Source organism: Giraffa tippelskirchi, chromosome 5 (assembly GCF_054371585.1).
Source record: "Giraffa tippelskirchi isolate mGirTip1 chromosome 5, T2T-mGirTip1v1.2.pri, whole genome shotgun sequence".
NCBI lineage: Eukaryota > Metazoa > Chordata > Mammalia > Artiodactyla > Giraffidae > Giraffa > Giraffa tippelskirchi.
In genome coordinates this window covers 186710056-186735678 of record NC_137279.1, presented here as the reverse complement: position 1 = coordinate 186735678, position 25623 = coordinate 186710056, and the positions used below count along the sequence as shown (strand labels likewise).

At 50.9% G+C, this 25623-nt stretch overlaps 1 protein-coding gene across 1 annotated transcript in view; it reads right to left on the bottom strand.

Moving 5' to 3' along the window:
- Positions 1 to 25623, bottom strand: part of INPP5D (inositol polyphosphate-5-phosphatase D) — a 135642-nt gene that overhangs the window by 21319 nt on the left and 88700 nt on the right. Inside the window, exons 10-20 of the mRNA XM_081491016.1 lie at positions 24112 to 24218; positions 22126 to 22228; positions 19580 to 19776; positions 19055 to 19172; positions 13405 to 13501; positions 12749 to 12887; positions 10699 to 10807; positions 10443 to 10531; positions 7154 to 7235; positions 3348 to 3437; positions 880 to 993 (exon numbers count right to left, since the gene is read on the bottom strand). Of these exons, the coding sequence (XP_081347142.1) occupies positions 880 to 993; positions 3348 to 3437; positions 7154 to 7235; positions 10443 to 10531; positions 10699 to 10807; positions 12749 to 12887; positions 13405 to 13501; positions 19055 to 19172; positions 19580 to 19776; positions 22126 to 22228; positions 24112 to 24218 (1245 nt within the window). The remainder of the gene's footprint in view (positions 1 to 879; positions 994 to 3347; positions 3438 to 7153; positions 7236 to 10442; positions 10532 to 10698; positions 10808 to 12748; positions 12888 to 13404; positions 13502 to 19054; positions 19173 to 19579; positions 19777 to 22125; positions 22229 to 24111; positions 24219 to 25623) is intronic.

Sequence of the window (25623 nt, the reverse complement as noted above, 5' to 3'; positions counted from 1 at the left end):
TTATTAAAAACACCCGCACAAAAATCCTCGTCATTTTTGGAAGTGCTATGCCCTTGCTCGGTGAACTGGGACCCGGGAAGACTTCAGGGAGAAGGCGGATCTGTCACCAGGAGGGGAGCCCAGGCGGTCTGCAGAAGAAGGGAGGTGGGACGGCACTGCAGCAGGAGGCACATGTCTTGTTCCCAGCTTCTGGAAGCATCTGTCATGCTGTCACACAGGGCCTGCTATTGTGGGGTTGACTCCCCACTTCCTAGTCCAGGCTATCTCCTCGAGGAGAGCTAGAAACCACACAGACCGCCTCACCATGGAGCGGCTTTAGACAATATGCCTAGAAATGTCACCTAGAAAGACTGTTTCCTAAACCCAGTTGTGTGAGAACTGCTCCTAGCTGACGGGAGGCTGTCCATCTCTAGCTCGTTTTCAGATGCTCAGACCAGCTGAGAAAGATGTCTGAGAGGCAGGAAAGAGGAGGGGAGCCTGGGGAAGAACAGCAGCTGCCCCATCCCGGTGCTGGCCTCCACGAGCTCCGGACCTTTGCCCAGGACTCTCTGGTCGCGCCAGAGCCCCGGCTTGGGGGACCCACGAGTGGGCCAAACTCCGCCTGGCAGGGCAGGCAGAGGATCCGGTTGCCCTGCTGCCCACCTGGTGCGTCTGTGCACCAGGGACCACCTCGACCCTGGAGCAGCAGCATCGCAGGTCACTGGGGGCCCCTCTTATACTGTCCACCCGCAGCCCCACTCTCTGACCCCTCCCCACCGAGGCCCATCAGGAAGGCTTTCCCAGAGACAGAAGAGAAGCGCCACCAAGGACCAGGCTTTGGTGAAGGGGCCCTGCCCGCGCCGCCCCCGCCAGAAGGCAGTTAGTTGAGCGAGCACGTACTCTCCAAGCAGCTGGAGTGGAACTCCAGGTAGAATTTGGTCTGGGACTTGGTCTTCAGTGTAGCGTAGCACCCGAGAAACTCGATCTGCCCTTGGCTGTCGGTAGTCCCGGGGCCTGGAACAGGGGAGAGCAGAGGTTCGGTTCCAAGTGTGTCCGGAGACGGAGCGCTTTGATCCAGCCCACTCCACCCCTGCAACAGCGAGCTCCCTCCTCACGTCCAAGGTCTAAGCAGAGGGAGGGTGTCCCCTAAAATCCCACCACCCACGCCAGTAACAGCCTCTCTGATGAGTCCAAGCTGGTGCAGGGCAGAGGGAAGAGTTCTACGCTCAGCTCTGCCACCAAAGCTGTGCAGGCCCGGGGTGACACCCTTAACACCGCGGCCTCCCCAGGGGTTCCGGCAAAGAGGGCTGGTAGATGCCCAAATGTATCTTGTTTCTAAGATCACACAGTGAGGCAGGCCTGCTCTTCCTTCCAGGCACGGTTCCTCCTCTTCCTTACTCGGAGCTCCCTACGCTCACGGGTACCCAGGTAACTTGCAAGTGCAGTCTTCCTTTAGATGATGCTTTTGTGAGGGTCCTGAGACTGACTGTGAACAGTGTCCCATCCTTCTGCACAAACTCTGAGCCACCTGAGAGCAAGGACACACACCCCCTCCCTCTATCCCTCCCCTCCTTCCTGCTTTCCTTTCTTTCTCCCCTTGATTGAAGACAAACTGACAAATATAATCATGTATATTTAAAGTGAACAACAGGCTGATTTGATACACACAAACACTGTGAAATGATTTCCAAGGTCAAGATAATAACACCCATCATCTCACATAATTAACTGTTCATTCATGTGTTTTGGTAAGAACGCTTAGGACCTACCCTCAGCAGATTTTAAATGTACTATAAGCTAAGTCACTTCAGTCGTGTCCGACTCTGTGCGACCCATAGACGGCAGCCCACCAGGCTCCTCTGTCCCTGGGATTCTCCAGGCAAGAACACTGGAGTGGGTTGCCATTTCCTTCTCCAATTGTAAGTGTACAATGCTATATTATTATCTATAGTCGTCATGTGGAATATTAGAGCCCTGGAACTTCATTCATCTTATAACTGGAAATCTGTAACCTTTGACTTACCTCTCCTCCCTCTCAACCTCACCAGCTCCTGGCAACTACCACTGTACTCTATATGAAACTGGCGTTTTTAAATAAAGACCCCACATATAATTGATACCATATGTATATCTTCTACTTGTTTCTCTGTCTTATTTCACTTAGCTTTCCTCTCTCTTTTTTTTAAACACCCAACACCAAGGCCATGCTCCACTTAGGCAGACGTTAATCCTGGTCATCGGTGTTGGTGAACATCTACTGTGTGCTGAGTTGCAGTGGACAGAGGGGAAAGCTGACTCTGGGGATGGGATGAGGGTCCTCACTGAGCGTGTGATGTATGGGCTGCTTTATCAATGCTGCAGGAACTCAGAGAACAGAGAGAGGGGTGGAAGCCAGCAAGAGGTAGAAGATTCTGGAAAGGCACAGAGGCCAGAACTAGGAAGGAGACAGGATGGTGGGTCAAGGCATGTGTGGAGAGTGGAGGTCACATTGCTGGGGCCATGGATGTCAGACCAACAGCCCACGGGCAAGAGTGTCTCAGGAAGACAGGGTTCCAGCCTCGTTGACACGAAGGATGAGGAGCAATCCAGGCTTTTCCAACCTGTGTTAGGCCTTGCACACTGTCTGCTGACCATGGAAGTGGGGAGTGGGCAGAGGAGGTTACAACATGGCTCCCTGGTCACCCAGGCCCAGGGCTGGACATTGCTGCTGACAACATCCAGGTCTCTGCTCAGATGAGCCTGGCCTGGCAACCATGGCTGAGCTGGATTATTTGCAAAATTACCTGCAGATCTATAGAGTATTATTTACTCCAGTATTTCCTCAAACACAATCATCTGCATCCCATCTTCACGATTTTTACCGCCTACCACGCACCTGTCCTAATATTGACTTAACATTTCCTTTAAATAGACTTACTTTAAAACCTTAAATAAATGTATTTAAATAAAAGAGTGCATCACAAGACTACATGGAAAACCGGTGTTGCTTGAAGAGTCGCATTTAAAGTTTATTTAAAATAAACGCATTACTAATAAGCGTTCATCCATGTCCCACCCAGAATCGTCTTTGGTGACGTCTTTGTGATCTGTGGCACATCTTGGGAATCACTTATTTTTCCCAATTTTAAAGACTGTATTAAAACTGAGGCTTTAAGAAGCTGGCACGCTTGCCAAAGAGAGAAACATGCTCTGGACTGAAATCATGGTGAGGTTTGGACATGAAGGAACCCAACGTGCAGACTGTGGGCTTGCCCAGAAGGATGAGCCTTTATCTAATGCAGGCAATTGATTGCTGCAAACAGCAGATGAGCGCCCAGCCCTCCTGTCTGCATGGAGGACAGAGGGACAGACACTCCCCCACCACTTACCGTTCTTGGAGACAAACTGGGAGGTGACTCCTGCCTCAAATGTGGCAAAAACAGGGCTGTGGTCACTGGTCATGATGTCACTGGTGCTGCCTGCAGGGGGAGGGAAAGAATTTCTGAGCAGGGGAGGAGAGATCCTTCTGGTCGCGCCAAGGATGGCGAACGCACTGCAGAAATCAACTGATGCTTACGGAAACCTCCACAAGTTTCATGGTTTCGTATGGTTATTCCATTACCTTCCACAATCATGCTTGATAGTCTCTGTGAAAGCCTGTGACCCTCTCCTCCATGGCTAAATATGCCCGTAATAGTTTTTTTTTTTTCCTAAAGACTTGTGAGTTTTTAAATATATAGATTGCTGTGTGTGTGTGAACTGTGGAGTTTTTTTTATGGTTTAAGCACTTTGCTGCCTTGATGAGGAGCTCACGGCCCAGAGTGGGATGGGATTTCGGGTCACTGAGCCCATCATTGTCCCCCAACTCACAATGCCTCTGGAGAGTGTGGAGGTGATGAAAGAGTAGACACTGAGTATAGATGATTTGTTTAAGGAGCTTGGCACTCAGATGAGAAGGGAAGGCAACGGAGCATGTTTAGAGGGGATAACAGAAACAGCAGAGGGTCTAGAAGTCTAGAGTTCTAAGTGCTTGTGATAGAGTTACATGGAGACGTTTGGCTGAGTACTCAGGGCTGGAGATTTTATCTTCTCCTCTGGAGTTAGGATGTTAGGTGGTAGCAGAAGCCACAAGGATGTTGGAGGTTCAGAGGAAGACATGAAGGCTGAGAAGAGATGAGGATGACAGGCCAATGACGAGACATGTCCAGCATTAGTGGGCAAAAGGACACACAGCACAGGAGACTGAGGAGACAGTGAACAGAGATATATCCTTCTCAATAAAGCATGTACAAATCAGCCACAAAAAAAAAGAGATAAACATACCATCCCTCCAACAACCAAAGGGAATGGGCAGAAAATTCACAAGAGAAATACAATAGATGTCCAATAAACAGGAAAAAAAAAAGCTCACTGGCAAACAACCATCAGAAAGACAACTTTTGAGAACTTCCCTGGAGGTACGTGGATAGGCATCTACCTGCCAATGCAAGGTACACGGGTTCAATCCCTGGCCTGGGAAGATTCTACATGCCTCAGGCAACTAAAGGCCAAGAGCCACAGTTACTGAGCCCCTGTGCCTCAACTACTGAAGCCCGTGCGCTGAGAGCCAGTGCTCCACAACAAGAGAAGCCACTGTAATGAGACGCCCAAGGACGGCAATGAAGGCTAGCTTCTGCTCACAGCAACTAGAGAAAGCCCACGCATGGCATCGAAGACCCAGGACGGCCAAATATAAATTTAAAAAATACATAAACAGCAAAATCATTTTTTTTTTCTCCAAAAAGACAACTTGAAACAACAAGGAGATGGATGGAGAAAGAGTGAGGAGAAGCAAGACAGTGGGGAGGCTGGGACTAGGGGAGAAGGAGGGCATGAAACAAAGGGCTCAGGTGAGAAGCTTAGCCAGGCCAGGAGGAGGGCACCCCGTCACTAAGACAGAACGGAAGGGGGAGGCGGGACCCCATCTCAAACGCGCTTGGCCATTGGCAGGAAGAAGTCAGTGAGGGTCAGTGTCGTGTGAAGCAGGAGATGAGGGAAGGGGGACAAGTGTGGGGCCACAGATTCTTAGTGGAAATAAAAGAGTAGTTAAAGGGTGGAAAAGCGGATTTGTTTTAATTGTTCTTTTAAAATACTTTAGATGTGGGGGACTTCCCTGGTGATTCAGTGCGTAAGACTCTGAGCTCCCAATGCTGGGGGCCCAGGTTAGATCCCGGGTCAGGGAACTAGATCCCACAGGCTGAAACTAAAAGTCCGGCACACAGCAAACCACATCGGAGAGCCTGTGTGTTGCAACTGAGACCCAGCACAAACAAATAAGTATTAAAACATATTTTAGATGTGTATTGAACATGATAGAATTAGCACTAGAGGAACTGCTTGCAACCTGGGAGATGGCCTCCCTGCGACTGTGTGCCTTGTGGGTCCCGCCTCCCACGGTCAGGCTGGGCTTGGCCACGTGACTTCCTTGGGCCAAGAGCACACCAGTAAATGTGAAGCAAGCAGAGATCAGGCAAGTGCTTCCACAGCTGGGACTTGCTGCCAGGAATCCCCAGACCCAGGAAGCAGCAGCCTGAACCAGCCTGCCGGCTGGGAGTGGATTTTCAGATAGACGTTACGCAGCCAGAGATAACTGATACATACTATTGATGTTACCACCGGGAGACTCAAGCCCAAAGTTTACCCCCACTTCCTGAGTCAGGACATTAATCCCTTTTGTTTTCCCAATTTCTTGCCCACTTGCTACTCACTAAACCCTCTTCAGCGTGCCATGAAATATCGTAGGCAAAACGTCACACCTCTTCACCTTCCCCTTCATGTGCAAACCTGGCCCTTCCTGGAAGACCCTGCAGCCTCCTAGGTGAGGCCTGGCTTTCCTCCCCTTCCCGACTCGGCCCAGACCCTGGGTGGGAGCAGGGAGGCAGCTGTGTCCTCCCAGCTCCTCCATGCCGCTTCCAGACCAGTCTCCCTCCTTCTTTCTAAAGAACCCCATGATGGGCTGGCTTTGAAAGCCAAGTTTAGGCTCAAAAAGCGGGAATGCCACAGGCCGCCACTTTCTCCTGACTCTCCACAGAGGCTGGTCACAGAAGGCAGACTCAAGAGTTGGCAGGACTCATGGAGCTGCGGGATGAGGGACAGACATCGCACAGAGAGAGGACCGGGGTGACGGCCGGTGGCAGCAGGGGTCACGGGCCTGGAGAGCATGGGTGTGGAGGGGCATGAGGAGGGGATGTGGAGCCTTTGTAGGTTTAGATGCAGAACAGTCCCTTGGCTGTGGCTGTTAGTTGCCTTTCCACGCACCTAAAGGTGAGTGAAGTCCCTTCTGGGGACAGAGCCCAGAGGCCAGGGGACCCCAGGGCACATGCCTTGAACTAGCCCAGGATAGCTGCTTTGGTCCCTTCAGGGCAGCAGAAGGCATGCACAAAAGAGAGGAATGAAAATCTGGTCAACTGTGTGGGACCTGAGCTGAATGTGGGGATTTGCTGGTCCCCAAAGAAAGTGCTGATTCACTGGAAAAGACCCTGATGCTGGGAGAGATTGACAGCAGGAATAGAAGGGGACGACAGAGGATGAGATGGTTGGAGGGCATCACTGACTCAATGGACGTGAGTTTGAGCAAACTCCGGGAGATGGTGATGGACAGGGAGGCCTGGCATGCTGCAGTCCACGGGGTCACAGAGAGTTGGACACGACTGAGCGACTGAACAGCAACAACAGCAGCAACAACAACAGAGGGTGGGAGGCCTGAAGGTGGCCACTAGGCAGCAGCAGGACCCCCACTCTGTGGGGGTGAAACAGGGCTGGATAGCTTTTCCATTATTTAATATTGCATCTCATGCATTTTTCATCAATGTAATCCAAATCTCCCCAAATATGTGTGTGTATACTCATGATATGTATTAGGTTGAACGATATGGATGAACCAATAGTTAACTATTTTTGACTTATGAAAACACCACTTCCATATGGTTTAAACCTAGTAGACTCTCTTCAAAAAAATAAATCTAGATTTAACTGCTCCCTAATTCAAATGTTTCCCAAACCAGGACATTTACTATGTTGCAGTCCGAGATGGGACAGGATACATTGCCTCTTTGAGGTCACCTGACTGGAGCTGCAGGGAGTTCTCCCAGTTTACAGATGGACGGACGGCAGCCCTTTAACTTAGGGAAGCGAAACTTCTTAACTTGCTACTCACCGTAGGACTGACACACCACGTGTACCAGGGGGTAAGACTTCCAGAGGACTCGGTCACACCAGGAAGGCAAATTGTACTTCATCTGCAAGTCAAAGTCAAGGTTTTGTAAAATGCTATCTAATAGATAGCTAGTTAGCTAGCCAGCTAGTTACAGATATAAATAGATAGATAGATTTAATGCAGGGAACATGAGTTCAATCCCTGGTCTGGGAAGATTCCACATACCTCACAGCAACTAAGCCAGCATGCCACAACTACTGAGCCTATACTCTAGAGCTCGTGGTCCACAGCAAGAGAAGCCACCACAATGAGAAGCCCGCACACCACAAGTAGAGAGGAGCCCCCACGTGCCCCAACTAGAGCATGTCCACTAGCAGCAACGAAGTTCCAGCACAGCCAAAAAACAAAAAAACCTCTATGGCAACTGTTCTTTTAGTGTCCACCCAAACCCCTGAACCCAAGTCCAGCTGCTTGCTCAGGGCTTCTGTGTATGTACCTGTTCTCCTTAGCTCACACACTCCACACTGCTGACCACCGACCCTGGCAAGTCTCTCAGCCTGGCTTCTGTGATGCTTCGAGCTGTCTGCTTGGTCCTCTAACCACCTACATCCACTTTTCCTGTCTCCTTCATCGTCTCTGCTTCTGCTTTCCCTCTCAGAAGGGAGATGACCCCACATCTGTCCATAGCTCTTCTACGTTCATCATCCACACACTCCTTGGCGACCTCACCTATTCCCATGGATCTGACCATCTTCTCTGTGCAGACAGCTCCCAGATCTATGATCTAGCCCTGGCATCTTGCTTTAGCATCAGTCTAGCATTCTTAACTGCCCTCTGGATGTTTTCTTTGGGATTTTCCACTCACTTTACACAGTGAGTCTGAAAACAAGCTCTATTTTTCCCCTCGGAGCCAGCTCTGCCTTCTGATCTCACAGTTTGTATTAACGTCAGTCAGATGGATCAATATATCCTGCTTTTCTTCTTTCATTTTCACCATTTCCCTCCTGCTTCAGGCCCAGTTATTTCCCAGCAGGAGCCTCCTCATTGGTCCCCTGCGTCACCCTCATCCTTTACACTGACGCAGACTGGTCTTCTCTGTGTATCACCATGATGCTGCCAGCCCTTCAGGTGATCTTGTAGTGGCTTCCTGACACAGGTGCCCATCCAACAGGTGAGAACGCTTCACCTGGCATCAAGGACCTTCCTCTCTGCCATCTCAGGAGCCCATCTCTTTCTCCTCATACTCAAGTCCAACTAGACCATCCTCTCATACTCAAGTCCAACTAGACCATCCCCTCACCACCTCCAAATGTACCCCTGTGGGCCTGCCCCAATGGTGCCTTTAAACCAGACGAGCCCAACCACACTCGTCTGCCTTTAAGCCAGACAAGCAGCCAGTGAGCACCTCACGAGGTGTCCTGCCCCAGGTCTCAGCCTCCTCGTGGAAGCAGTCCTGGGTCTGCTCTCCTCCTCTCTGCTTTTTTCCCCCTCTAACTGCTGCTTTGTTCAAGCATCTCCCCAACTCTTGGCCTTTCTCTTCCACTTCCATCCAGTCTCCCATCTGCCCCTGAGCCCAGCTGTTGCCCAGAACTCACTCCATTTCCCCAGGCCTCTAGTGGCCCGGGAAGCTCCCCACTGCAGGACCCCTATCCCCCAGGACCCAATACAGGGCTGGTCACCCTGGACCGGCTCCCAGAAGGTGATGAGTGCCAGAATTTCCTGCCTCGGCATCTGCTCCGGCAATCCTTTCAACCTGAAGTGGCTCAGCCCCCCTCAGCCCCTGTCCTGCCTCTTTGTTGAAATCCAAGTGCCCTTCAGGCACCACAAAGCCCCTCTTCAAGAAGCCTCCCGGATTCTTCCCTGCCCTGGTGGTCATGTCCCTCTGTGAGTACTCCTCACAGTATTGGGCATCGCATTATATTCTATCTCTGGTTAGGGCTTCCCTGGTGGCTCAGATGGTAAAGAATCTGCCTGCAGAGCAGGAAGGAAGATACCCTGGAAAAGGGAATGGCTACCCACTCCAGTATTCTTGACTGGAAAAGCCCATGGACAGAGGAGTCTGGCGGGCTACAGTCCATGGGGTCACAAAGAGTCGGACACGACTGAGTGACTAACACTTTCACTTTCTAACTAGTTGTGTCTTTATCTTGTCTTTCCCACTATCAACTCTGTGAGGGCAGACATCTAACTCATCTTTGATCTCCCACCAACTAGGACAGTGCCTAACCCATCACAGGTCATCGGTAAATACCTGTTGAACAAGAATGAATGAATGGTTTATAACAGTTTCCTCACTGTTCCATGGAACACAAGTGGTCTCATAAGATATTAACTGATATTTCATGACCAACTGGATTTGGCACATGAATTTTCCCATAGAGAACCAAGTGCTCATAAACCTGTAAAGGCACTGATTAGTCCCGAAACAAAGAAGCTAGTATAATGATGATTCACTTGGCAGATTAGCAAATATATTTACAGGACTTTAAAAAGAGACAGAAAATATGCAAACAGCTCATACAGCTTAACATAAAAAAACCCAAATAACCCAATCAAAACATGAGCAGAAGACCTAAACAGACATTTCTCCAAAGAAGACAGACATATAGATGCCCAACAGGTACATGAAAAGATACTCAATATCGCTAACTATTAGAGAAACACAAATCAAAACTACAATGAGGTATCACCTCACACTGGTCAGAATGGCCATCTTTATTTTTAAAAATCTACAAATAAATGCTGGAGAGACTGTGGAGAAAAAGGAATCCTCCTACACTCTTGGTGGGAATGTAAATCGGCGCAACCACTATGGAGAACAGTAGGGAGATTCCTTAAAAAACCAAAAATAGAGCTGCCATATCATCCTGCAATCCCACTCCTGGGCATATATCTGGAGAAAACTCTAATTTGAAAAGTTACATGCATTTCAATGTTCATTGCAGCACAACTTACAGGAGCCAAGATGTGGAAACAACCTAAACGTCCATCAACAGATGGATGGATAAAGAAGATGTGGTATACAGTCACGCACACACACACACACGCACACGTGTGAACAGCAGCATCGTGAGCCAGCTCCTTGTAGTGGCCATGTCTGTTTGCCCAGCCTCTCCTTAGAGGAGGGTTTTCTCTGTGACAAGATCAACATAGCATTTCTAGTGCCATTTCTTTTTTGTCACCTAGTGGATGAGGGTTCTCTTCACTTCCTGTTCACCTTTATGGGAATGGACAAAGGAGGGGTGAGATGTGCAAGGCGAGTGGAGACGGAGAACAGGAAAGGACTCACCCCCGTGGCTTTCTGCTTGGTGTAGGCGTATTTGTCCCGAGTCATTCTTTCAAAACGATAGGTGGGTGCGAATGTGATTTCTTCTTCCTCTGAAATCAAACAAAACAGTGGGTTCAGTTTTGACTTCCCATGTTTCACATCTGGGCAAGTTTCTCTTTCCCAGGCATCACTCTTCCCCCGCAGTGAGGATGTTTGGGAAAAAGGGAGACAGGACGATGGAGGGAGGGGGCCAAGAGAAAATGATGGTGGTTCTCACCAAAGTGCAGGAAAACCTTCTGCTCCTTCCTCTCCATGAGCAGCTGGTCATGGGACAGGAGGTCTGCATACTGCTGCTGCTTGATCTTCTGAATGATGGTTTCTGCCTCCTGGAGCAAAGACATGGCCGGGCCGCTGGTAAGACGACCCCTTTACCACATGACAAGGGGCACATCACCTGCCTGCCTGCCTGCCACACCGGGACTCCGAGCCCCTGAAGCTGCCCCAGACCCTGGTTCTAGAGATGTCAAGTTGGTGCTTTTTTACACTCAACCATTTAATAAGGAAAACCCTGCAAGTGTAGTGAAGTGCAAGTGTAGTGAAGTATCAACTCAATAATGGAAGTTTCTGGCTGCTCTAAATTTGCAGAGGGACACTATTTTTGCACACAGACTTCTAGCATCCTTTTTATAAGACTTCCTTGTTAGGTATGTCTCCCTTGCTCTCTCACTGTCTCTGTGAGACAGCTTGTTCATAAAGCTATGAAAGGATCCGAGATCCTGGCCCCTGACTCTGTGGGCACCAGGCCTCTGTGATCTGGGCTCGGACTCTGAGAGTCACCATGATGTTGGTGGGCTGTGCCAGCCTCAGGATCCAGCTGTCCTCTCTCCCAGGACTTATGTTATATCCAAACTCCGGCAGATGCACTGGGCTGACCCTCTGGGGAGCGAATGGCTGTGATGGCCCCTTAATTGTGAAGGGTCAGGATCTGTAGGGCCCCTGTCCATCCCATCCCCTCTGCCTGCTCAGTCAGGAGGGAGAGGAAGAATTCTCAAGAAGGAGGGACGGTGGGAGGAGTTGAGGAGGGTGAGGGGGGTACAGATGGGCCAAGAGCCGGTGTGTTAACGGGAGGCCAAGGAAGTGCAGGATGTGGAATGCCTGGGAAAGCATCCAGGAGCAGAGCCCCAAGGCCCAGGTCCAATCCCAACTGTCAGAGATCTGTGGCCGACCCAAGGCCATCCTCTCAGGCCGCTTGTGTTCTTGTCTGTAAAATCAGGTCTGTCTCCACTGTCCCCTCCCCGCTCACAGACACCAGTGCAAAGGACTCCTGTTACACAGGGAGCAGACAGGCATGGTTCTGCTCTCAGGCCTGGCCCGCTCACAGACACCAGTGCAAAGGACTCCTGTTACACAGGGAGCAGAAAGGCATGGTTCTGCTCTCAGGCCTGGCCCCTGGCCCCTGCCCCCTCTTTCAGGAGCACAAAAGTGACAGAATCTCGTTGTTATCATGTCCAGGGGCCACGCCAGTCTACCTCCTTCCCAGGGAATCCTTTGTCTTCCCCAAGGGAGCAAGGCCGTCTGTGCCAGGGGGCCCCCTCTGACTGCTGCTCATTGGATGGGCGTCCAGCTTCAGGAGTGTCTTCCTTAGGCTGCCTGGTGACTCATGATTTGGGGAGAAACTGAGCTGGTCCCCTCAGAGTTCAGCCTTTCCTCGGGATCTGGGACTGGTGAGTTGAGAGGCTGCTGGTGGTCAGTTAGGGCACCGGAGCAGCAGAGAGGTGGTAGGCAGGGGTGGCCAGAGCGGTGCGTGGGAAGTAGGTGTGAGCAGAAAGTGAAAGTGAAAGTTGCCCAGTCGTGTCCGACTCTTTGCGACCCCATGGACTATACGGTCCATGGAATTCTCCAGGCCAGAATACTAGAGTGGATGGCCGTTCCCTTCTCCAGGGGATCTTCCCAACTCAGGGATCAAACCCATGTCTTCCATATTGCAGGTGGTTTCTTTACCAGCTGAGCCACCAGGGAAGACCAAAAATACCGGGGTGGGTAGCCTATCCCTTCTCCAGCAGATCTTCCCGGCCCAGGAATTGAACTGGGGTCTCCTGCATCGCAGGTGGATTCTTTACCAACTGAGCTACCAGGGAAGCCGGGGTTGAGCAGAGGTCAACGGTAAAGAAAGGCAGTAGCTCCATAGTCGGAACAGTGTAGAGTCCCAGAGGAGTGGCTGCTCTGGCCCAGCTCAGTCCGTGTGTCCCCACAACCCTCCGCCCTGAGCCAGCTCAAGGGAGCCTCTGTCCCGTGCAGCCCCGCCCCGGCCAGAGAGAGCCCCTCACCCAGGTGGGCAGCTCGACGCGGTAGTTGAGATCCCCGAGCCAGAAGAGGTGGGTGAAGCGATGAGTGATGTTAAAGGAACTCAGCTTCTTGTCTCCCAGGGCCAGAAACCGGAGAATATTCATATAGTTTTGGTTTCGCCTAATGAAACGAAAAAGCAGCCAGCTTAGCACAGGGTCGTGGGTTCCCTACTCCATGGGCCAGGAAGTCAGAGGGGGACATGTAGGGAAGTGAGACTTAAGTCTCCAGCAACCACCCATCTGATGTGGTCCCTGGGCTGAACTGGGAATGCAGGGCAGGGCCCCGGGAGCATCCGCTCTGCAGGGACATCAGCCTTCTCGATGACTCTGCTTGACTGGGCCACCAACAGGTAAATCGGGCTTTCACCTGTGACGGTGCCCCAAGGAGGCTTTCCTCTTGAGAAGCGGCGTGGTGTTTGGGCGTCTCTGGGGTTAGTGACACAAGGAAGTGTCTGTTCTGTCCCCTAGGCAAGATTCACCCACACCCCTGTGCCGCAGTTGCCTGTGATGAGACCACAGGAAAAGCCCTTAGAGGCCAACAGGGCAGGGTCTCGGCCCAGGGCTTACGGGGTCTAGCCATTGAGGTCTGTTTGGGCAAATAACCCCGACAGCTGCTCTCAGGCAGTGAGCTCCATTACCTGAGTTTCTTTTCGCTTCCTGAAGTCAGGTGGCTGTTAACAAATCCCAAGGAGGTTCCGTTGAACATGAACGATACCCCAACGGCTCCTTTGTTCCCTACAGGGGGGAGAAGGGAGAAGTCAGAACACCCGACAGGCAAAGCTGCCAAGTGGTGGGAAATCAGGGTGAAGCCATGCCACTCATCAGGAGAGAGCAGGCGTGGGGAAAAGTGGGGGCCAAGCAGAAAGAAGAGCAGCTTCGTCCAGGGTGAGAGATGGCAGGGGATAGGGACTGGGGCGGGGGGTGAGAGTCCTCCAGGACAGCAAGAAAACGGGGTGAACAGCCGGCAGCCTTGGGGTTCTCGGCAGGTCCAAGGGAGGAAGCTGCTGGTGTAAGTCATCCTGACATCGTCCTCTAAGCAGGTGTGTGTGTGTGTGTGTCTGTGTGTGTCCGTTTCCCCATAGGCCCAAGCAGGGCCATCAGAAATACTCAGAAACCTTGAGAAGAAGATGCAGAAGGAGCAGCTGGCAGCTGGGGTGGGGCTGACCTTGCATCAGCAAACCCCAGCTTCCTGGAGAGGCCAGAACCTGCACTGAGACCCGTGGTTCTCAGAGTGCGTTCCCCAGACCAGCAGCATCAGCACCACCTGGGAACTTGTCGCAAGTGCACATGGCAGGCCCCGCCCTGGATCTGCTGAATCAGAGCTTCAGGAGTTGTTGTTCAGTTGCAAAGTCGTGTCTAACTCTTTTGTGACCCCATGGGCTGGGCTGTAGCCCTTCAGACTCCTCTGTCCATGGGATTTCCCAGGCAAGAATATCAGAATGGATTACCATTTCCTTCTCCAGGGGATCTTCCTGACTCAGGGATCAAACCCGCATGTCTTGCATTGGCAGGTGGATTCTTTACAATTGAGCCACCAGGAAAGCTCTAAATATATTACGTTTGTTGTTATTTAGTCACCAAGTTATATCCGATTCTTTGCGACCCCATGGACTGCAGCGCTGAAGGCTTCGCTGCCCATCACCATCTGCCAGAGTTTTCTCAGACTCGTGTCCACTCACTTTGAGAGTGGGAGCCAGTAATCCCTGTCTAACAAGTCCTCTGGGTCGGGAGTTCGGCCAACACTGTCCCACCACCAGCTAAGGATGGTTTTTACATTTTTAAATAGTAGGGGGAAAATCAAAAGAAGAATATTTTGATTAAATTGATATGAAATTAAAATGATATGAAATTCAGAGTCTATAAACAACATCTTATTGGAACACAGCTATGCCTTTAGATAGAGTCTAGTAGTTACGACACAGACAGCGTGACCTGCAGAGTATGAATTATTTACTATCTAGTCTTTTAGAGGACAAGTCTGTCAGCCCTGCTCTAGGTGGTTCTGACACATGCCAAAGTCTGGGAACCTTCTCTGCCCATCATGGTAGCTGTGAGACGTGCTGGTCTTGACTGAGATGGGCTGTGAATATAAGAGACACAACAGAATTGTAAGCCTCAGTAGAAGAATGGACTGTAAATTATCTAATAAACCTTTAAATTGAATATCCACTGAAATGGTAACATTTTGAATGTATGAGCCCTGGTGCCTCAGACGGTAGAGAATCTGCCTGCAATGCAGGAGATCCAGGTTCAATTCCTGAGTCGGGAAGATCCCCTGGAGAAGGGCATGGCAACCCACTCCAGTATTCTTGCCTGGAGAATTCCATGCACAGAGGAGCCTGTCGGGCTACAGTTCATGGGGTTGCGAAGAGTTGGACACTGACTAACACTTTCACTTTCATGAGGTTTGATAAGATATATTGTTAAGATTGACTTTCCTTGTTTCCTTTAATTTGGTACTCAAAATTTAAAACCACCCAGCTGGCTAACATTCTGTCTGGGCTAGATGAGAGTGCCCTGGGGACAAGCCAGGCCTGGGCCTCCTGACCCACAGCTCTCTCCCCTCTGCCCTGGTGATGACTCCCCTGCCCCCAGGAGGCCCCTTCTGCTAGCTTTCTCCCCAGCCTGGGGCCTAGGTTTAAGTCCCTGCCCACCACATCCTTGTCACAGGGCCTTGGGCAGGTTTGGGAACATCACTGTAGCCTCCAGAGCCGTGTCTGTGAGTGGGACTAACGATAGTCCTGCCCCCACAGGGTGTTGGTATTAAAGGATACACAGCAAGCATTTAGCACACGCGGCCTTGCACCAGGTCCACCCTCTAGGAGGTCTCAGCTCTTCCACCAGTCATCCAGCACCCACTGAACTCCTGCCCTGTGCTAACCACGGCTGGGAGCCATTTCAGGGGAAGGAAATGGGGGGAGATTGGCCTCAGAGGAGAAGAGGAGGGGAGGAAAGCAGGGACTGGGAAATGGTGCATGCGAAATCTCCTGCCTCCAAGCTGCCCTCCGAGAACCATGAAACTCAGACTGCCCAGGCCTGCTGCCTCCCTCTCTGGTCTTGTCCCGTCATCCTAGAAGGCTGAGCCCAGGGACCACAGGGCCTTTGCTTCGCTGCTCCTGCTGCTTGGAATGCTCCTCCCTTACCAGGACACTTCCTCAGCTCTCTGACTTCTCAGAGAGGCCCCTAGACCCCCACCCACCTCACGTAGCCCCTGGAGCCGCCCACCCCCTACCACACACTCTTTGCCTGCATGCTCACTCCCCACCAACCCACTGTCAGTCTGTCTGTTCAGCTGTGGGAGCAGCCCCGTGTACGGTGGACAGGAGCCTCGGGGGCCCAGCACTGTGCTGGGTGGGGCTGGGGGCACAGTCAGCTCCCTCCCACTGAGGGGTGGTCCTGTCTTATAATGGGAGGTCTGAGCAGGCTGTGGCTGGCGGCTGGTGGAGGGGACGGGTAGCCCCGGCAGAGGGGCTCGAGGACTAGAAGTGGGTTCCTGGGCAGCAGAGGGCGTGGGCGTCAGAGCAGGGCAGCTGCTGCCACAGGAAGGAAGGAGGACAAGTGGGTGTGGATGCGGGCAGCTTGCGGTTTGTCAGCAGAAAGGCTGAGGGAGCTTTTCACATTCAATGGCAGCAGTTCTTCTATTTCCTGTCACCTCTGGGGCTGTCCTGTCCCTGACGCCAAGCACCAGAAATCGTTGGCCTCACCCTCACCGCCACCCACGGCCCCCGTGTGGGTGCACCTGCCCCCATGGACTCCCCGCCACTCACACACAGACTGACAGGCTCACACTCACACACAGACTGACAGACTCACATACACAGACTGACAGACTCACACTCACACACAGACTAACAGACTCACTCATAGACACACACACAGACTGACAGACTCACACTCACAGACTGACAGACTCACACTCACATACTGACAGACTCACATTCACACAGACTGACAGACTCACATACACACAGACTGACAGACTTACACTCACACACAGACTGACAGACTTACACTCACACACACAGACTGACAGACTCACATTCACACAGACTGACAGACTCACACACACAGACTGACAGACTTACACTCACACACACAGACTGACAGACTCACACACACAGACTGACAGACTTACACTCACACACACAGACTGACAGACTCACATTCACACAGACTGACAGACTCACACACACAGACTGACAGACTTACACTCACACACACAGACTGACAGACTCACACACACAGACTGACAGACTTACACTCACACACACAGACTGACAGACTCACATTCACACAGACTGACAGACTCACACTCGCACACAGACTGACAGACTCAAACTCATAGACTGACAGACTCACACTCACAGACTGACAGACTCACACACACAGACTGACAGACTCACACTCACAGACTGACAGACTCACACTCACAGACTGACAGACTCACACTCACAGACTGACAGACTCACATTCACACAGACTGACAGACTCACACACACAGACTGACAGACTTACACTCACACACACAGACTGACAGACTCACACACACAGACTGACAGACTTACACTCACACACACAGACTGACAGACTCACATTCACACAGACTGACAGACTCACACTCGCACACAGACTGACAGACTCAAACTCATAGACTGACAGACTCACACTCACAGACTGACAGACTCACACACACAGACTGACAGACTCACACTCACAGACTGACAGACTCACACTCACAGACTGACAGACTCACACTCACAGACTGACAGACTCACATTCACACAGACTGACAGACTCACATTCACACAGACTGACAGACTCACACTCGCACACACAGACTGACAGACTCACACTCGCACAGACTGACAGACTCAAACTCATAGACTGACAGACTCACACTCACAGACTGACAGACTCATACTCCACACAGACTGACAGACTCACACACACAGACTGACAGACTCACACTCACAGACTGACAGATTCACACACACAGACTGACAGACTCACACTCACAGACTGACAGACTCACACTCACAGACTGACAGACTCACACTCACAGACTGACAGACTCACATTCACACAGACTGACAGGCTCACACTCACACACACAGACTGACACTCACACTCACAGACTGACAGACACACACACAGACTGACAGACTCACACTCACAGACAGACTCAGTCACTCATACACACAGACTGACAGAGTCATATTCACTCACAGACTGACACAAACACAGACTGACAGGTTCACATTCATATGCACAGACTGAGAGTCATATTCACACAGACTGACAGACACACATACACAGGCGGACTAACACACTCACAAACAGACTCACATACAGAATGATAGACTCACACTCACACATACAGACTGACAGACTGACATTCATACACAGTGACAGATTCTTATTCACACAGACTGACAGACACACAGACAGACTCACACTCACAGACTGACAGACTCACATGCACACAGACTGACAGACCCACTGACACAGACAGACTCACACACACACACTCACTGACTGACAAATTCACAAATACACTCACAGACAGACTGAAAAGGCACAGAAAACTCACACACACATTCAGATTCAGACTCACATACTCTCTTACACACACACAGACTCACACATACACACACAGACTCAGACACACACACACTCACACACATACATACGCAGCCCTCCGCGTTTGTGTCAGTTTTCTGAAGCAGCCTGACTGGTCCCACTGGCTCACGGCTGATACCAGCATTTCCACCTCCACCTGAGTCTGTCTAGATCTAGACCAGGGGTCACAACCTATAGCCCGTGGCCGAATCAAGCCCCTGCCTTGTTTGTAGGTACAGTTTTTTAGAACACGGCCATGCTCTTCCAAGTTCCTGCTGTCTACAGTTGCTCTCATGTGATGCAGCAGGGCTGAGAAGATGCACATGGACTGAAAAGCCTAACATATTTACTACCTGACCCTTCGCAGCACGGCTGCTGACCCCTGTCCTTGATCCCTGACACTCAAGGTGGGGTCTGTGGGCCAGCGGTGCTGACACCACTGGGAGTTCGTCAGAAACACAAGAATGTCAGGCTCCTGAGAGGTGCTGAGTCAGAACCTCATTCTGCCAGATCCTCAGAAGCACTGGGGTAGACCCCAAGTGCACGTAGCCTGGGAGGATCATCTGGAGCACGTGGAGGCTGGGAGGATCACCCATCCCAGAAAGGATGGACATGCGAGTGTGGGCAGAAATGAGCTTACGCAGAACACACACCCCTACCCCGGCTCACCCAGTGTGTTGGCGATGCCCGTCTTCACGTTGTCAGTGCAGATGTGGCTGATCCGGTTCTCGTGCTCCGGCTTGGCCAGCACCACAATGCGGATGTTCCAGAGGGTATGGATAGCGATCTGGCGGGGAGGACAGTGCTGTGACTCTGGGCCAGGACACAGTGCTTGACCCCAGAGCAAGAGTTTCCACCCAGCCCTTGTCCCAGGTGTGGGGCACCCTGTTGGTCATCCTTATACTTTGGGGTACCCCTAAGGATGCCTCACAGATGACACAAAGTGTCTTAAAGATAGAGCTGGCAATGACTAGATTTCAAGGAAGTAAAGGTTACCTACAAGCTCGGGCAAGGGAGAGGGACGACCGCAGTGATCAGCAACGCCCAGGGACACCATTAATTATTGGATACAGGTGACCCTTTCTGGCCCTGGATGGCAGGGGGACCACTGAGCACACTCTTGCCCCTGAGATGCTCCCAACTTGCCAAGCCCGCTGCCCTGGCGTCCCACCCGGGGCCGTGGCCACTGCTCACTGTTTTAAAGGTCATGCTGGTGATCTCTTGCAGGGAGTGTTTGAGTATCTCCAGCCACTCCTTCTCTCCCAGGGGGTCCTCCTGGGTCCCAATCACGTAGATGTCATGGGGGATGTAATCAGCTGAGTCGTCCCGCGTCTTTCCCTGCCCCTTGGAGAGAAACCAGGACGTGATCTTCTTGGGAGGGGGGGCGTTACCTTCAACAGCAAAACCCAACACCAAGTGAGTCAAAGGTACATCAAGAGAAGTCAGAACAGACGTGGGGGAAACACGGAGAGGGGGCAGGGGGGGTCACATAGTCACTAAAAACCGGTCAGGCCACCCAACGAGATACCTTAGATACAGAGCTAGGTAGTATCGTGTCCCAGGATGTTACACTGCTTTGTAAAGACAACATTAAGCTTCAAAGGCTAGGAACACCCGAAGATTCCACATAGCAACTTGAACTCATAGCACAGATGTCAGCCACTGTCCTAGTCTTTGGGGTTATAGTGGTAACTGGGACATGGGCCTTGAGGAGATGACTCTCCATTGGTGGTGAGACAGTGCTGTCAGCTGACAGGTTTAGGATGGAGCCTTCTAACCCATGGTTAGGAGACAGCAACGCTCTCATTGCACAGGAGAGGTCTCAGCTGAAAACCAAGAGAGGCCATGCAGGAGTCAGCCAGAGGAACCGAAGAGCCTGGAGCCCCTACCCGCCGCCCACCTCCACTGCCATTGCAAAAGCTGAGGCGAAACAGCTCAATAAAGAAACAATGATAAAGATTTATTTCCCCCAAAATCTCCTTGGAGGTTGAGTCAACTTTCTTTTCCCCTAGAGAGATAACCGTCCTGGCTCATGACTGCCAAGAAACCAAGAACTGGAGTGACCTGACCTCTGCTCCCGCTGTGGCTCAGGGTGGGAACATAAGCCCTGGGGCCTGGTGGTCTCTGCTCAGGGAGACCCTCCCACACTGCCCTAGTCAGCTGCTTCCATGGCGTGTGAAGGGCATGCCTGCAGCTGTTCACCTGGACAGTGCACAGCCAAATCAAAGACTTCCATGCTTGCAGAAGGAAATAGGGGAAAGGGACGGGTGCCTGTGTGCATGAAACCCCAGGTATGAGAGCTGAGGGACTCAGGCGGCCAATAAGAAACAATGGCAGGGAGTGAGGGACACAGGAACTAGGCCAGCATTCTGTTGGGTTGACCAAGAAGTTTGTTCCAGTAAAACCCAAATGAGATTTCTGACCAACCCAATACTTCAGCGTGGCTGTGACTCTTCGGGTTTCTGGGCATGAAGACCTGGGGAGGCTGAGGCTAGTGTAACCAGGATGGGGGCAACTCTCCTGAGTTCCCTAAGTCCAGCCCATCTTCCACCCAGCGAGATGCCAGGAGTCCCATGTAGCTTTTTCATTCAGATTCCTATTCCCTCTGCTCAGCCACTTCCTCTCAGGTGACTGGTCTACTGCATAGGGAGGGGGGTGGCCCTGATTCTGCTCCAGACCAAAGTGGGGGAGACATACCCAGTTAAATTCAAATTTCAGATAAGCAATGGATAGTTTTTGGAATAAGTATGTCCCGTGCAGTAACTATCTAAAATTCAAATTGACTGGAACTTCTGTATCTACTTAATTTTTTAAAATTTCTAACTGAATATTTTAACTAAGTAATTACTTTGTATAATTCATATTAGTATAAAAATGTGTATTAGCACCTGAGTATACACTATGTGTAGTACAATGGATATTTGGTGTATATTTGCACTTCTAAGTGAACTGTTATGCTAAATAATTATTTAGAGTAATTATATTCAGTATATTATAGTATATTAATGTAGTTAGGCTATCATATTTGGTATATATTAGTATGTAAATACATATAGCATATATATTTAGCATAATATATATTTAGTATATATTTCTGCTTCCCAGGTGGCTCAGTAGTAAAGAATCCACCTGCCAATGCAAGAGACATGGGTTTGAGCCCTGGGTCGAGAAGATCCACTGGAGTAGGAAATGGCAACCCATTCCAGTGCTCTTGCCTGGAAAATCCCACGGACAGAGGAGCCTGTTCAGCTACAGTCCATGGGGCAGCAAGAGTCGAACACGACTGAGCAATTGAGCACACACAGGTATGTATTTCTAGCTAAATTCTTATACTAAAAAATAACTTGTTGTTTACGTGAAATTCAAATTCAGCTGGGCATCATCTTTTTTTTTTTTTCCTCTTTCTCGCTCAATAAATCTGGCAGCCCAAATCAAAGAGGAGGTTCCTTCTTCCAGGCCTGAAGCCCCTTGGCAAGCTGCCCAAGGCTGGCAGGTGCCCAAGGGCCCCTTCACCTATATATTCAAACTCTTTACCTAAAACTTTCCATTTCTGACAACTACGTAACCCCTTTCAGCTGCACTTGGCGGCTGAGAATCCCAGCGCTCCTTTCTTCTGCCTCTGGTCTCAGGATGGGTACCCGCATCTAGGGACCGGGGGTGGGGCAGACAGACGAGGATGCCCGAGGCAGCAAAGCAGAGCCCGCGGCGGGGCCGGGAGGTGGGGCGGCAGGCGGACCCACCCATGTTCCAGGTGCCGATGAAGATGGTGATCATGTCGGGCTCCGGCTGCTCCGAGTGCTTGTTCTTCATCTGCTGGAGGAGCTGGCAGAAGCCTTCTCTCTTCTAGGGATTGAAGGGCAGAGAGACTCAGAAAGGCCTCCGCCTCCCTGCACATGACACTTTCAAAGGACTGGTCAGCTTCGAGAAAACTGGGGGGAGTGCGGATCAGTGCCGACTTCCAGCAGAGCCATCTGGAAATACGTACCCGAGGTCTTAAGAGAGCGGCTTCTCTCTGACCCCGCCCCCAGCTAAGGAAAGAACCAGGGACCCTGCGAAGACCCGACCACATCGTGGGGACTGCAGCACGTGTTTCAACACAGAAAATCCTAGAGGCCTTCCTGTCCAGCCTTAGGAGGTGAATTACTGTTTTATGGATCATCCGTAGGCTAGAAGACCATAGATTTTAAAAATATGGGTGCAAAAACACTTCATCAACAAGGGTAGCTAGTCAAGATACATTGTTTGGCATGAAAAGCTAATTGACAGAAAGCTATGAACAGCACCATTGCATTTGTATTTTTAAAAAAACAAACAAAAACCACCTGAAAGATAGAATCCAAGGATTACTAGTGTATATGAGTGTTTCTATTTTAAACTTTTTATTTGTATCAGTTGCTTTTTTACCAATAAGAATTAGATCACTTATGTAATGAAAGAAAATTTAAATTAAAGAAACTAATGAGACAGAAAAGACCCCACAAAGGCTGTCCTTCCCTGTAGTCTTCACCTTGTTGTCCTGGTACCCTGCAAGGCACAACGTGGATGTGGCCCTCTCGTAGCTTAAGTTCAATAGCAGAGGCGGACAAAACAAGTGTGCCCCAGAGTTTTAGGCTGCACCATGTGAAATTAGCAATATTTGACGGTCTCAGGCCTCTGTAGATGTCAATTACCTATTATTCAATCTAATTTAATTGCAAATCTAAGTTGCCGCTGAAGAAAGCAGCTCACTGAGAATTGTGATGGCTGTCTTTATGGGAAATCTGCGTTTGGCTAGGGGTGGCTCAGAACTACGTGCCTCGGTTTACCCTCATGCTTCATCTTCTGAGCACATGACCATGAGCAGAAATGGGTTTTGGACCTCTGCCCATGGGCCCAGCACGATGCCTCCCCCACTTCCTTGTTTTTCCCCAATTCCTTCTCTATTATTCCTCCCAGTCCTTTTCACCCTCTCAGCCAATTCTGGGACTCCCCTCAGAGCCCCCACTGGCCTCCCACCAGCTCACCCCTGCCACACAGGTAGAAAGAGCCGGGTCCCAGCACGCGACGGGGCAGTCCCCGTGGGCCCGTGCCGGGAGCCCTGTCCCTCGGCCGCGGGGCCGACACAGTCAGCCACCCTTGATGTGCTGGGAGCCCTGTGCCTGGCTCAGCGGAGCCGCAGGCTGCAGGATAAACAGCAGGGCCGCGAGGCTAGGTTTCCGCACCTGGTTGGCATGTGTGAGGTGAGGGATCAGGTCATAGAGACCCTGTCTGTACAGACGCCTCCGCAACGCCCAGATCCCAAGTTTCTCCATCATCCCACCCCCCTCTTATTCCAGCAGCCAGACGTGGTAGGGAGTCTCACTTCTGCTTGGGGGCGGTGCAAGTATAGAAATGGAGGAGGTGCCTGTTGAGACTCAGATTTAAATCTGGGGTGTCTCCGAGGGCCTCCGGGCGCATCCCAGGGAAGCTCAAAGCCTCCCAACGGGGCTCAGGGCTGGTAAGACGTGGATGATAAAGGAGGCACTCTTCCACAGGCTGGTGTGGTGGCAGAGGGAGAGGATGGGGCTACTAGCTGGCCTGGAATGCATCCCCCCACCTTCCTGGGCTTGGCTTCAGGTGGGAAGTGGGTGTGAGAGCTGAGTGAGCTGATGGTACCCGGTACCTGCTTCCAGGCACACAGCAAGCCTCAGAAACTATGCCTCCCTCACTCCCCTCCTGGCTCGTCCTAGGGCTTTGTGGTCACTTACTTTGGAGTCAGCAAACACGTACTCCTTCCGCAGGGTCTTCTCCTTCTCCGTTTCCACCAGGATCACCAACTTGTTCAGAAACTTCTGAGACTTGATGAGCTGCAGGACTTAAGAGGTATGGAAGTTTACTTTTCTCATCATCCTCCAACACATGCAGAGTCTCCAGGGCACTCTGGCACTCTGGCACCTGACCTCCGCATTCCTGACTTTTCCAGGCCCAGGCTGAGCACCTAATCTGTGCCTGATCTCCCAGATTCTTGCTCCTCGCTGCTCTTCCAGGGAGGAGCTCAGGGTTGGGAAGGGTGGAGCCTGGAATGGGAAGAGGTGGCCTGACTAGGGCAGAGACAGCGTGCCTGTCCATCTGTTCAGCTCCCTCCCTCTCTCCCTTCTTTCTCTCTCTCTCTCATCCTCCTACCTCCTTTCCTTCCTCTCTCTTCCTCCCTTCCTTCTTGTGCTTGTTTGTAATCTATATCTAAATGAAAAATTAAATATTTGCATTTCTATCAATGATTAAAAGAGGCTCAAATCATTATGAACAATAGTACTTCCCAACTCCACCTCCCTCCAGTGTCCTGCTCCCTAGAGGCACTCACTTTCAATTCCTTGAATGGATTTTTTTTGTTGTGAATTTCATTAATACTTCGTGTCTTTAAATAAGATGCTTATATTGCCACTTCCTGGTGTTTCAGTCTTAGGTATTTCCTATTACATATGGACTTCCCACCATAGAGGATGAAGATTTAGCTCTCTTCACATTTACAGCCTCTTTCCCCACCTCACCATTCCCCTCCCCCTGCCAGTGTATAATTTCAGTGCCTCCACCATCCCTCTAATAATTACATCATCATTTTGGCTGGATAAGCATTCCGTGTTTGTTATTATGGGAATGCTCTTGACAGACAAGCCTCCATTGGTTTCTTTCTCCTACACAACTTTCTGTTTTTTCCTTGGAATTAATTGCCATATTTTTCCATTGGTCCAAACTCTCTCCCTCTGTAATTCTCTTTTCCATGAGGCCAAGCGCTTTCATCAGTTTCATCGTCCTGAGGGTTTCTCTCCCAGGGGCTCTGGGACTTCTCTCCAGACTGGTGACCTCAAGGTCTGATGCAAGAGCCATCACTTAGGGCCCGCCCTCTCCATCATCCAGGAAATCCATTCACATCTGTCTCACTCGTATTGGACCCTATGTCTTCCTCTTCCTCAGTTTACGCCTTCATTTTGGTAGAGCAACATCTCTAGCAGCTTTCCAAGAAAGAGGGGATGAGGTGAGACACTTTTGGAGGCTTCGCAGGCCTGAAAATCCTATACTCACACTTCCTTGACACAGCTTTAAATAGGGAATAATTTTCCTCAGGGCTCTTGAGACCCTGCTCCATCATTTCTGGTTTGCAGCATTGCTACTGAGACATAAAATGTCATTCCGATCCGCCTGCAGGCAGAAGAGTTCACACAGCAGGCCTGACTGCTATCCTGGGAGAGTCTGCTTGAAGGTGGCCCTTGGTTGGCATCCAG